This window comes from Mauremys mutica, chromosome 3 (assembly GCF_020497125.1).
Source record: "Mauremys mutica isolate MM-2020 ecotype Southern chromosome 3, ASM2049712v1, whole genome shotgun sequence".
Classification (NCBI taxonomy): Eukaryota; Metazoa; Chordata; order Testudines; family Geoemydidae; genus Mauremys; species Mauremys mutica.
In genome coordinates this window covers 141,861,902-141,876,414 of record NC_059074.1, presented here as the reverse complement: position 1 = coordinate 141,876,414, position 14,513 = coordinate 141,861,902, and the positions used below count along the sequence as shown (strand labels likewise).

The window sequence follows — 14,513 nt, the reverse complement described above, 5'->3', positions numbered from 1 at the left end:
TTACACAAGCAGAGGGGAATGATCCAGGTCCAAATATCTGTAATTAAAATAGCTCAGTGACCTTAACGATCCAATAACAATCATTTGTACTTGGGCAAGAAATACAAGATGCTTTTCCAAGCATAATCATCACTAGGTAATGTTTACAAGAAACCTTCTTGTTATGTTGGGCTGTGATGGAAAGGGTTCTGTACAATTACAGTATAAATGTGATATTTTATCACTAGCAGAAGGTAGTCTGTGCTGCTTCTACTTAAACCATTTTGTTTGGTCCAGCAGTGTGATCCTGATTCAGGTCACTGAAAGTAGTAATGAAGAGGGAGAAAGCAGGCACCCAGACAAGAAAGAGGCTAAAGAAATGCACAAAATTAAGTATGACAAGACAGAAATGATAGCAGTGTTCAATGGCTAAGCCTGGCAATGCATTAGTTTAAGATCAAGCTTTATCCCTCGCTCAAGTGCATTTGATTGTGCTTCTTCCCTCCTACCTTTTGGGGATGCAGGGGAGGAAAAGGATGTCACTCATGTTACTAGCATTACCAGCCTCTGGGGAGACCAAAGTCAAGCCCATCTCAACCAGGGTGATCAACATTATGGAGATGGAAACACAAAAAGGCATATTGGAAAGATCTCTGGTAAGAGAATGGAGAAGAAACAAAAATAAAAGATATGGAGATAAATATCCAAAATCCAAAGAAAGGGGAAGAAGTGGACTTAAGCTTCTAATTTTAAGAGCAAAAGATATTGTTTGAAGTTTTCAGCTGCTAATCCATTTTTTCTTTGGGTTTTAATAGTCAGCCTCTATATAAATCTTTTCCTACTCCCTAAAATTTTGCCATTCGTTCATTTGTTTCCCTTAAAAGAAAAATAATGTGAGGGCAAAGGTAACAAAATATGAAATCAAATTATGCAGTCATGGAAAAATACTTCTCAGCAGAAGGTTCTCAACTTTTCGAGGTTCCTTCCAGCCCTAGATTTCTATGATTGTGAGAGAGCGCTGAGTTTCTTTTGTAGTGGGAGCAATAACTCAGACTTTTTGTGCATTTAAATCTCAACCACAGCATTGCATTAGTAGATCACTTTTGCATTTTAAATAAGCAAAATAATGAAGCACATAATGAGGTTTGTAATTTAAAATCAGGTAAACTTTTTCAAAGAACTCATGTTGTGTTTAATGCAAATAGCTACCAGTTGTTCAGCTGTTAACAATGTTGTTCCTAGGATTTCTGGAAAGGACAGAAATAGAATGTCCTACCCTTCCTGAGGAGGGTATGTTGGTGTTGAATCACTTAAGCACCTTTCAAGTTGCTGGAGTCTCTACTTGTTCGTCAGCTGGTGAAAGGTAAATATGTAAAAATAAATAAATAAATTGGGTATACAAATATGAGTGCTAGTTGGATTTCGTATACTTCAAAAGCTCTATTGTCTTAAGTTCAGATTGGTTCTCTGCTATTTTACTTTCATCCTATATCCTATTGGGGTTCCTTGCATCTTTCTGCATAAACATAACGTCAGTTTTTAATAATCAAACGTTAACTCTCAGAAAGACAGTCTTCACAAAGTACTGTGGTTACAAACTGGTTAACTCAAGCACAAGGCTATTTAAAGCTTTCCCAATTTGAGTCTGTTAAACTGACACTCGAAAGTCTCACTTCTGTCTGAAAATTATGTATCTCATGTAATTAAAAACAATACCTAAGGTTTCTATGACTAAAAAGTTTTCCTGGGGATTCTTTCAGTTGGTTTACTTTTGTGTATTTTGACATTTTGTACAAAATCAGTCGTGGGCCCCCACCCCCAGTAAATATTTTACTGTATTGAAAAGTCCTGCACGTACTTAAGCATATGTAGGAAAATAAAATAATTTATGGTAATTTTATTGGTACAGACCTCACTTTTTTGTACAATTTGTTCTAAACGTTTGTTATAGTAGTTACATAAATGATCATTCTGCAGAAAACAATATTTCTATTACTGTCATTTTTTAAACACTGAAAACACTTATAGTGCATGGACATTTAATACTTGAATCATTCCATTACTTAACGTGTGTGTGTAGTTAGTTACAATGAGAACTGAGCTGAATGCTAATATTTTGGGGTAGGGAGTTCCAATTTTTGTTCTGAATATGTACTGTTATGAGCATGGACATGAGTATTTTAAAACTAGAACAAAATATTTTTAAAACGCATACATGGGTTCCACCTCTCATTTCTTTTCTGTTTACAAAGTGAAACGACCACCAAAGAGTCCAAGATATCATCTTTATCAGAAGAAAAAGAGCTGCCTCTCTCAAGATCACAGGCTTTGGAGGCACCAGGAGCAGATTCTAAATGTATGTATGTTTTGTGTGTTTAGCAACAAGTAAAAGTTTTCACTATTGAATTAAGGTAGCTGTAGTTAGGCACATAAAAAGTATTTGAGCTGCCAGAGTTAAATGCACAACTTACCTTGTCGCTTCGCACTTAACAGATTGAAGTGAAGCTTGATAATGCAAACTTTTGTCAACTTAGAGCTAGAATATACTTATCAAAGAACCTGTGGTTAGAGGAGGCAGAGTTAACGCATACTTTTTTATTGAATTAGAGATTTAGGAAAATTGATATTACAATTCATTTCTATGTGCATAGTACACTGCTGCAAATTATACATCTTTGCTGCAGAATTGAGATCAAGTGTGCAACGGACACAGGCTTTAAACACCCTTCTAACTGATGGCAGGGCACTTGGTACTCAAGCTGTGGGAAAGAAGTAACAAGGAGGGAAGGTGTCTGTACAACCACATTTCCTGTCTTAGAGGTTGAGGGCTCTTAACTCCTTCCTTGTGACTCTTTGGTGTGAGGCCCTTTATCTCTACATAGTTCAGTCTTGACAAGTGAGGTGGTCTTAGCTGCTAGGTTTTGGAACATGGAGCACCTACTCTGTGTCTCATCCTACATGGAGTCAGAACAAGATGAGTTCAGTAGCGTTGCATTGGCAGCCTATGTGATAGCAGGGCAGAGGAATTGTTTTTCTGTGTGGCTTCATGCCAGCAGAAGATGCTGGTGATACCCTGTTCCATAGCTGCAGAAATGTGGCAGGCATAATGCACTGGTTGTAACAGTGAACTAGTTTGGATGTTTGGTCCTCAGGAAGTAGACCTCCAAAGTGATACTTGAGGTAGATTGGTTGTCCCCAAGCTTATAATATCCTTTGCTAGCTTTTGTTTGGCATTATGTGTGGGGGGAGCATATAGGTCTCGTACTCAATTTATCATTATCTCCTGGCTATGTGTGCCGGTTTCTGGCTGTTTTTATTAACAATTTTGAGACTCAGAGGATATTTTATTACCAAATTTACAGAAAAAGAATAATAATTGTTTTACTTAAGAACATAAGAATGGCCCTACTCGGTCAGACCAAAGGTCTATCTAGCCCACTATCCTGTCTTCCGACAGTGGCCAGTGCCAGGTGCCCCAGAGAGAATGAACACAACAGGTAGTAATCAAGTGATCCATCCCCAGTCGCTCATTCCCAGCTTCTGACAAACAGAGGCTAGGGACACCATTCCAGCCCATCCTGGCTAATAGCCATTGATGGACCTATCCTCCATGAATTTATCTAGTTCTTTTTTGAACCCTGTTACGGTCTTGGCCTTCACAGCATCCTCTGGCAAGGAGTTCTACAGGTTGACTGTGCATTGTGTGAATAAATATTTCCTTTTATTTGTTTTATACCTGTTGCCTATTAATTTAATTTGGTGACCCCTAGTTCTTGTGTTATGAGAAGTAGTAAACAACACTTCCTTATCTACTTTCTCTACACAGTCATGATTTATAGACCTCAATCATATCTCCCCTTAGCCGTCTTTTTTCCAAGCTGAGAAGTCCCATTCTTATTAATCTCTCCTCATACAGAAGCCGTTCCATACCCCAATCATTTTTGTTGCCCTTTTCTGAACCTTTTCCAATTCCAATATATCTTTTTTTGAGATAGGGTGACCACATCTGCACACAGTATTCAAGCTGTAGGCATACCATGGATTTATATAGAGGCAACATGATATTTTCTGTCCTATTATCTAGCCCTTTATTAATTATTCCCAGCATTCTGTTTGCTTTTTTTGACTGCCGCTGTACATTGAGTGAATGCTTTCAGAGAACTATCCACAATGACTCCAAGATGGGGGAAGGATAGCTCAGTGGTTTGAGCATTGGCCTGCTAAACCCAGGGTTGTGAGTTGAATCCTTGAGGGAGCCACTTAAGGAATCTGGGGCAAAATCCGTACTTGGTCCTGCTAGTGAAGGCAGGGGGTTGGACTCGATGACCTTTTGGGGTCCCTTCCAGTTCTATGAGATAGGTGTATCTCCATATAACAAAGATTTCTTTCTTGAGTGATAAGAGCTAATTTAGAGCCCATCATTTTATATGTATAGTTGGGATTATGCTTTCCAATGTGCATTACTTTGCATTTATCAACATTAAATTTCATTTGCCATTTTGTTGCCCAGTCACCCAGTTTTGAGAGATCCTTTTGTAGCTTTTCGATATCTTATCAAATATCACTGCTAATCTGCCACTAAATGTAAGATAATATAGTATTTATGATACTTGAAAATCTTAACTCAGAAAGATTCTTTCTTACAGCTCTGGAACAGTCTTGTTCAGATCACATGTCCAGAAATGCATCCCCCCGGTCTACTCTATTACAAAAGGAGGCCCTGTAGAATACAGCCCGAAGGCCTGGACAGTTTGTCAGTGATATTCAGACTGAGACTTGCAAGCCACAAGTTGCTCTTTAATTTGTCTCCTGCAACTCTATGCAGCACACGATATTAAAACACCGTGTGATTTAATTATTCACCAAGAAAAGTTATTAACTAATCAGGATGCTTTTACTATGTTATTAACCAATTGTGGTTGATAAAATAATATTCAGTCATTTTGCTGTGAGAGTTATATGTATGAAACAATGAATTCACACTACTGTGGCTCTTTTGGCTAATTTGGCTCCTGAACCACTGAGATCTGAGGATCCCTGGTTTAAGTGTTCAGTCTCAATTGGCATTTGGGATTATGTCATACTTCAGTCCATCATAAAATGGTAATTTCTCTTGTTATGGCTGCTCATTAGCAAGATAAACTTTTATTTTTTCAATACAGGAAAATCATAGGTTGCTTTTTTTTTTTTTTTTAAACGTCTTAGAGGACAGTTGTGAAATCAGTTGGTCTTAACTGTATGAGGCAGGGATGAATGAATTGTGGATTGAACTGAATTCTGCTGAATCAGTTTTATCTGACCTTTGCGTAAACATGCACAAATATTAGTATTGTGTGGAAATATCCACTATCTTGTTGTCAGTGATTCTTCTGTCCTCTTATAAAAGTAGTATTGTTTCCCTATGCCCCACTAACACCCGATTACTGACTAGATTGCTTGAGCTGACGTGATTTAGAGCAGCCTTCAGACTGCTCTAATTTGTACCAAAGAACCAACTGCACACGTGACCACTGCAGGGTTGGGGGAGGAGTGCTCAAACATAATCAAGGCCCTAAACCAATGTTTTAAAGAAGCATACTTACAGAATATCAGGCCTGGGCTACACTAGCGGGGGACTTCGAACTGAGATACGCAACTTCAGTTATGCTATTTGCGTAGCTGAAGTTGAAGTATCTTACTTCAACTTACCTGGCCGTTCTCATGGTGGCGAGTCGACCGCCCCGTCGACTCTGCTTACTCCTCCTGCCGAGGTGGAGTACGGGTGTCGATTCGGGGATCGATTTATTGCATCTAGACAAGACTCGGTAAATCGATCCCCGATACATTGAACACTATCCGGCGGGTAGTATAGACGTACCCTCAGTTAATACAATCCTCAGTATTTATGCAGCAGTTAAAATGAGTCCAACTTGTTCAGCTTTTTATGCTAGACAACCTGAAGTCAGAAATTTACTGGGAAAAAATCTCTTTCAGCTGTGATCAGTATCCTTCACAGTGAGGATATTCCCAGTACTCATTCAGAAAACCAGCTTCAAGAGGAAAGGGGTGAGGACCTACATGAAGATCAGAAGTCTGAGGAAGCTGCAATAGAAGAAAATGTTCTGTTCCTGCAAGAAAAAACATTTACTTCTAAAAGTCCTCCTGAAACTAAAGAAGTTAACGTAAGTGAATTATTTGCCCATTTTGCTAAGTCAGTACAAGACAAAAAAAAACCTCTTGGGAAACCTGAGAACTTTGGCAGTTGGCATCTAAATGTTTTCATGTGACCTGTAAGTCTCTTCAGTTGACTTAATGTGACTATTAACTTCAGTGCTTAGCTAGAGATCATGTATTCCTTTGTGTTTCCACAGCACCTCAGACAATGGGGCCCCAATCAAGATGAGTATTGCAAAAGCAATACAAATAACTACAAACACATAGTCAACATCCTTCTTTTCCTAAAATCAGACTGAACCAGTTACATATTAATCTGATTTGCTTAAGTATAAACATTTATGTAAGGCCTTAGTTGAAGTGGTCCAATATCAAATATCTGTTTTAAGGCTAAAAGTAGGGGGCAGTGAAGTTTAATTTTAACAAAACTGAGGCTCCCTCAGTAAAATTTTCAAAAGTGCCTAAGTGACGTGGGTTCCTAACTCCAGTAATTTTCAGAGACTTAGGGTCTTAAGTCCTGTTTTCAAAAGTGACGTAGGAACTTAGATAGTTGGAAAATTTTATCCACTGTTCCTAGTTAGTATAAACAGTTTCTCAGTAATGTAGTAATTGGACTGCCAGGTTGTTTCCAACTAAATAGAAATTTCATGTAGCCCAATTTATAGAACCTCTGACGTTAGTTATGATTAAGGCTACGTTTTAGTCATGGGTATTTTTACTAAAAGACATGCACAGGTCACGGGCAGTAAACAAAAATTCATGGCCTGTGACCTGTCCATGACTTGTACTATATACCGCTGCCTAATCTTGGGTGCTTTGGGGTGGCTTGAGGGTGCTGCAGCCCAGGACCGCTGTTGCTAATTGGGAGTGGGGGTTGGTGGGGCTGGCAGGCTCCCTATCTGGCTCTGCGTGGCTCCCCGGAAGCAGCGACATGTCCCTAGCCAGAGTAGCGACTGAGGGACTCTGCATGTTCCCTCTGCCTGCAGGCACTGCCCCCGCAGCTCCCATTGGCTGCGGTTCCCATCCAGTGGGAGCTGTGGAGTTGGAACTTGGGGCAGGGGCAGCGCACAGAGCAGCCCTGGCCGCACCTCCGCCTAGGAGCTGAGGGACATGTCGCTGCTTCCAGGGAGCTTACCCAAGGTAAGCGCTGCCCAGAGCTCTCACCCCCTTCTGGGCCCCAACCTCCTGCCCTAACCCTGAGCCCCTTCCCACATCCAAACTCCTGATGCTGGTGTGGGAGGGTGCAGTGGTCCGACACAGCCCCAGCAGCGGCCAGTGTGGCTGCCCCAGGGGCTGCCTGAGCTACTCAGGCAGCCCCCAGACCAGCTGCACTGGCCGCTGCAGAAGTCCCAGAGGTCCCGGAAAGTCCGTGACTTCCGTGACAGACTCGTATCCTTAGTTAGGATTTTAAAGGATAGTTCACTGCAGTATTCTTAAACTAAAAAATAGAATTGTTAAACCTCCAGTTGTCTTACTGAATTTCATCTCTGATATGATTTTTACAACCTCTCTCTCCGCATACAGCTGAAGAAGGCTGTGGGAGTTATTTTGATACATGTGAGCAGCATACAGGGCAGACTCAGAATCACTGTGCAGAATTATGCCTGTGGTGAGAAGAGATATTTCACTGTTGTCATCTTGTGAAGCTCAAAGGGCTGGGTAGGGAGGGTACAACACACACACTCTCTGAGCCCACAGCTAAGTACAGGGAGGCAGTCTCCATTTCTTGGCTGAGATTCTGAAGGTATATAGACATTCTGCCTTTGCCAGCTTTGGAGACCGGAGGCCAGGGTATAGAAGGTCAGAGTACTCTTGGTTCTAGTAATAGAGGGTTAAAAACCCTCTGTGGGGAAAAGAAAGGAGCAGCTGCCATGAGGGAGGCAAGAAACAAAGCTACTGAGTTTGGTGACATAGCTGCTGGTAGAGAGCCACCTGGAGCACAGGAAGGGCTTTTCTACCCTTGCCTCGCTCCCGCCGCCTTCTCCCACTAGCATACCTGCAGGCTACCCTCATTGGCTTCTCTTCCCCTTTGTTAAAGCCTTGAGTTTAGAACGGGATGTCTGCTTTTCTGTTTACAATCTTTGAGTCAGTGTTGAAGGTTGTACAATGTCAGCGTCCCTCGGGTTTAGTCAATCTACTAGTCACACTTGAGTGGCAGGTTTTCTTAATAAGATTTCATTGCAATCGTTAAGAGGACAAGAGGCAGGAAAATGAGAGGTGAATGCTAATACAGACTGTCTTTTGAGGAGTTGTGTCTCGGCTTGGTCAGTAGTATGTCTATTGGAGAGGATGGGACAGAAAGTTTTTCATCCCACCCCATTTAAGCCTAGAGAACAATTTCTCTTCCCACTGAGGCCAATGGAGGGGAAATGCTTTTCTTCCTAAGATTTTAAGAACCCATCCATACTATATGGACACAAAGGAAAGACAGCAATCCTGTCCAGCATAGGGAACTGCAAAGAATGGGAGACAGTGAATTCATTACATGAGCTGTTCTGTACAATCTAAAATAATTCCTCAGTGCAGCACTGGTTTTATCTCTTGTATGTCAGCCAATCTGTCCACAAGTTGGACTGCTGAGGAGCCAATAGCCATAACTGGAGTTTCCACAGCCTAAAATATTTTCTGTTTGCTCAGACCAATGTTGTGATTTCCTCACATGATAAATCTTAGGATTTTTATATTTACATCACTGTTTGTTCTCAGGCTTTGAGTTGTTCTAAGAGTCCTAAGCCCCTGATCTTTTCTTTTTCCTTCTGCGCTGGTGTCCCCTTTCTTTTGGTTACTGCGGGTCACATATTGTAGGTCACAACTTGATAATTAACAAAGGAAGAGCATGTCTTATCACTTACTTCTTGGTTAAATCTAGGGAAGGAACCAAGCCATAAAAATCAGATGGGGATCCAGACTCTTAAGTAAAACCCTGGATCTGAACATAGTCATCATATTTCAACCTATTTAACATAAAGCCAGCCACTAAGTATGGAACTACAAAGCTTAAGGATGTCTGAATATGGGTTTTTGGTTCAATCTTATCTTTACTTGCATTCCTCTTAGAATAGACTGGAGGCAGTTCCTGAACTACCTCAGTCTTGTAAAACAATGCAATTGACTCCTTGCTGCTAGAAAATCTTCGTAATTGTAAACAGAAAATCTAAAACTGCTTAACTATCTGGTTCCATGTAATAAATACTTATTTTCAGTCCCTTAAATTGCATGCATTTTGAGTGTAATAGAGAATGATTTGTTTACTTCTAATTACTGTGCTCTCGATAATGATTCAAAAGAAGGGGGCACCATTGACCTCAATCATATCAAAGTCTGCTGAAAGTTAATATATGCAGAAACTAATACATTAACATACACTAATATATTACTAACAGACCTGTTTACTTTTATTTTAGATTATTGAAGATGGCACCCCTGATGTCCAAGCTTCAGAAGAAACAACGGAGACAACTCCATTTAATGAGCAATATCCATCAGGCACTCTTAAACTTCAATACAACTTTGATGCTATCAAACAGCAGTTCACTTGTGACTTGCCTGACACTAAAGACACCGATGAATGTGACACAGCTGAAGGGGACGGAGAGCTTTTCATGTCTGAAAGCAATTTTACTTTAATATTAGAAGGAGAAGACGGTGAAACTGAGACAGGAGACCCTACAACATTAGATATGTCTACTAAACCAGTTAGCACAAAAACAGAGGATAAGCATATGAATCATGTAGGCACTATTGATAACCAAGAGAACATTACGAATTCAGTGCCCACTGTAACTAGTGATCAGGACTCTCAGAATATTGCAGAGGCATTCCCATATGTGCCTGAACCTGTTAAGGTAGCTCTTGCTGAAAATTTATTAGACATAATCAAAGACACAAGAAGTAAAGAATTCACTTCTGAAGTAGTGGAACAGTCCGTTCATGAAAGTATACCTTTAATGAGCAAAATGGTAACTATTTCCCAGAAATCTGTAAAGACTCCACTAACAACTGTGCCAGAAGCAAATGCAGATAATGCCAGTGTTTGTCAAGTAGACCATGTGGTGACACCTAAGCGTCCAAGGGGACGAAAGCGCAAAAATCTAAATATCCCCTCAACAGATGCTCAACAGCTGTCAAATACAGGCAGACCAGATCTGTTGGGACTGTGTACCCTGAGGAGAAGTGCTAGGCGAACAAAAAAAACTTCTGCGATTCATGATGGTTCTTATCTTGATTCTGATGGAAATTCTCAAGATCCGCAAATGCCTCAGATCCCTGATACTCCTAGGAGAGGCCCCAGGAAAACTAGGAGGAATCATTTAGAAACATCAGACAATGTTCATTCTATTGGACAGTCATTACAGATGGTTGGTACTCCAAGGAGAGGGTTAAGGAGAACCAGGGAACCTGCATCAGTACTTCCTGAACAGGCTAATGAGGAAATTCCTCTTGCTGAAGAAGCAATTAAGCTACCTGCTACTTCTAAAAGGACTGGTAGAGGAGCAAAAAGTTCAGTAGGGCATCAAGAAAATAGCCAGCTTTTCACTGTTCGCAAGGTAAAAATGGCAGTCAGTCCCATTAAAAGTGGAAGAAAACTAAAAAGTGTTAGTTTACAACTTACTGAAAACATCATTACTGATCTGGAGTCAGAGCCCTATGAGCAGCAGCTGCCTGTGCCAACTAGACGAGGCAGAAGGAAAAAGACTAGTACATCATCAGAAGTTTCAGAAAATTGTGAGCTTGATACATCTAAGCCATCTCATCATCAAATGGAACTTAAATCTTCTGTAACTACTAGAAGAAATGTTAGAAGGAGGACACTAAATCTGTCTGCAGGTACAGATTCTATACCCACTCAGGAAGCCATACATTCAGAGGAGAGAGAGAAAATGCCTGATACCCCCAAGAGAAGAGCAACAAGAGTTACACCTGCTAAAGTAGAAAAAACAGGTACTGGAAAATCCACTCTAGGGAAAACACCTGTTCAGCCAGTTGAGGCATTGCCTACAACCAGGACTTCAGCCAGAGCTGGACATAGAAACAGAAAGAGGCAACTACAATCAGTATCAGAGGAAAGCACAGAGGAAGAAGGCTTACCCCAAGGAACTGATTGCAATCCTTCTTTGCTAGTTGCAGACCTAACTGAATCAAGACTTGATGAAATGGAGAGAACTTTAGCAGTTCATGGTACTCGTATTACAAGGACCAGATCCAGCAAAATTGGCATGCGTCAGAAGCTCTCCCTAGAGGAAAATGAGTCCTTCTTTTTCTCTCCCCCTCTCACAAAGCTTACAAAGAAATCAAAAGGTACCTGAATTGTTTTCTGACACAAAATAGGAATGCTTACAATTTCATTCTCACCTGTCAGCTACATGAAACATATATTTTGGGCACAGTTTTATGTAAGAAACATAACCATATAAAAGTTAAGATTCATAGTGAAGGATACAATTCCTTTTTTTTACTAATGTCTAAGAGTTACAGGACTCGGTTATTATAGAAGCCTCTTAACAGTAAGGGAGTTGAAATATCACAAGTCCAGTGGAATGAAACTTAGTTTGATCTTTTGTCTTTGTTTTTAATTTCTATCTAGCTTAAGTATTTCAATCATTCATTTCATTACATATGCCTGCCTTTTGTTTTTCACTTGTGGAAGAAATAGTGTGTTACTCTCCCAAATTCTGTGTACAGTTTGAGTTCTCCTACTTGTAGCACCAAAATGAGATGCATCTCTCAGTAGATTGTGCAACTCTTCAGTATGTGATTGTCCTTCATGCAACTTGTGTGCTTTGATTGTTCGGGAAGTAGTTATCCCAAAACTAAAGAGTTAAAATGTCACTGAAATGACTGACAGTTCACACCTATCGAAGCCAATGTTTCAGGTTATCTGGATACCTAGACAGAATCATTGGATTTGTTTTTATCTGGCTCACAGTTTGCAATAAGACATGGGAGACCAAGATGTAGCCATTATGGGAAAGTACCAGAACTTTGAGCTTCCATGAGACAGACGAATTTGACCCTTATTTTAGATTTAAAGACAAACCATGTTTACTGGGATGTAATCTTGGTTTTGCTATTCTGTGCTTAAGTATTAGTTGTATTTTTATCTTTCCCCATCCCTTGTATTTACATTAACTATACATTTTGTCATAGCTGAAAAGGCAGAGCATCCTGTACAGCTCAAGGATTTTGACCCAGAGTTGTCTTCTCAGTTTGTGTTCTCACCCCCTCTTTTGAGGTCAAGGAGGAAACATGTATCCAGTATTTCACGAATTGTGAAAGAATTGGTAAGTAATGTTTGTAATTACTTCCTATCCGTTTCAAGCTTTTCTCTGTAACTCTTTTACAAACTATATTCTTAAATTATGACTGTTGCAGAATCCTGTTCTGTAAAAGCATAATGTTTTTACAAGAAAACTTTAAGTTAAAGTAATTAAGTTAAAACTATTTGGCTTTCTTCTTGAGAGTTGTTTATTATTAATACTTGAAAAAATAAATCTGTTTGAATATATTTAAGCTAAGAATAAATAAATGTTTTAACTTTTAGCTATATTTTGGTGAATAAACTCCTGCTATTCCAATTTGAATTTTCAGATGTTGGTACTATACTTCTGATGTAAGGGAAAATAACTGGTAATGTCTTAAGAAATGTGGACTTTTTATTTTTATCAACATTCTCCTTCAGTAATAATAGAACTGAGCAAACGATTGATTTTTTTTTTTCTCCTAGTTTGGCCACCAAACAAGCAAAATTAGTTCATCTTTTTTTTTCCTCTTCCCCCTGGCAGAATGAAAATGAAAAAAAAAATCCATTTGAGTCAAACAAAACATCTTGAATATCTATTTGAATGGACATTTCTTTTTGAAATAGCTTGACTTTTCCATGGAAAATCCCCCTCTCCCCCCAGCCAAAACTTGGGCTAATTTACTATTTGCCCAAAATAATTTGTAATGCTCCATTCTCATATAAATCAGATTTTAAAACTGGGACTAAACATGTTTATAAATTAATTAGCATTCCTTAGGAGTGGGAGGGTGTCTACCGTAGAAGTCATATATATGTTTTCTGTTGCCTTAACAGGAGTTACCAATTAAAGAAGAGGATAACAACACAGTAGAGTTTGTGGGAAAGCAGAAAGTGAAGAGAAGAAGAACTACAAAATCAAAAACCCAGAAAGCAAGCAAGTATGAAATGCTTAATACTTTCATGCAATTTTTGTAAAGATGATAAAGTGCAAAAATTCTTCATTCTAGGTTTAGGAGGTAAACTTGCAAAGTCTGTAGTTCACTCCATACAGTGGAGAGGAGCGAATAGAGAGATGTTTTTCAGCAGGAAGCCGAAGAACTGCATCTTGAGGACATTTGAATCCCTTGTTTTACAGTTTTGATGACTCTGTAAGAGTTCTCATGAGCCCACTGGTTTAAAAGCACCAGCAATCCTTTGAGAGTATTCAGTCACAGTACATTTGGGTGGGAAGCAATATTGCTAACTTCCCATTTGAAATATTGATATAAATTTTCTGATGATGTAGAGCTGCTCATTTGTCCCACATCCCATGTAGCAAAGTGAAAATGAATTCTTGAGTTTACGTTCGAGCACCTTTGTGTGGAACTGGGTGTCCCATATCCACTTTTTTTAAATGGTTGGGGAAAATTACTGTGTATCTTGATTCATTTATTGTGTTGTTGGGTTTTTTTAAATTATTTTCAAGGCTCAAATCTATCAATATGCATTTCCATTGAACACTATTATTTTTCTGGAATAAAGTTTTTTTTCAGAAGTAGAAGCCTAAATTGCTCTCCACCCACCTGAACATTTCAAGACTTGTATTTAGGACTAGTTTGGCTTTCTATATCAGGTAAATGAGGAAATTATGCCTGGGGGTCTTTTTCATTTAATTTCAGTAAGATTTAAGATGAAGGAAAGAGCCCCTTGCAGTTGGAAAACTGAAGAAGGAAAAGTTTAATTATGGTTTAGCATTTTTAAAGGAATATCATAAAGATTCTTGCTACCTCTAGCAAAACTTCAATTTTATAAACATAGGAAGTACAATGAAAGGAACACTTTAGTTTATGCCATTGTTTCAAGTCATAGATTCCAATTTTTTAAAGTCTTCTGTTTCTCATTATATAAACCAGTTCTCCATTGATGGTGCACATTTTTCCTCTCCAGTATATTTGGACCAGAATCTACTTGGTCAAGTACAGCCTTATTTATTCTGTAGTTGTGTATACCCTTTTACCTTCTTGCCCCTCTTTGGTGCAGAGTCGCTGTCTTCCCCATTTCCTCCCCTCTAGCAGCTGTATGCAGATTAACTCCTCTAGTCTTTCTTTTTTTTGCTGCTCCAGTCAATCCCTGACTATGTTCTTAGTTAGAGGCATAGTGG

The 14,513-nt window shown here is 39.4% G+C and overlaps 1 protein-coding gene across 1 annotated transcript in view; it reads left to right on the top strand.

Moving 5' to 3' along the window:
- The window catches only part of AHCTF1 (AT-hook containing transcription factor 1), an 80,640-nt gene that overhangs the window by 64,824 nt on the left and 1,303 nt on the right, over positions 1 to 14,513 (top strand). The window contains exons 30-35 of the mRNA XM_045010556.1: positions 1,222 to 1,342; positions 2,232 to 2,335; positions 5,953 to 6,140; positions 9,537 to 11,430; positions 12,280 to 12,413; positions 13,208 to 13,311. Coding sequence (XP_044866491.1) covers positions 1,222 to 1,342; positions 2,232 to 2,335; positions 5,953 to 6,140; positions 9,537 to 11,430; positions 12,280 to 12,413; positions 13,208 to 13,311 — 2,545 coding nt within the window. The remainder of the gene's footprint in view (positions 1 to 1,221; positions 1,343 to 2,231; positions 2,336 to 5,952; positions 6,141 to 9,536; positions 11,431 to 12,279; positions 12,414 to 13,207; positions 13,312 to 14,513) is intronic.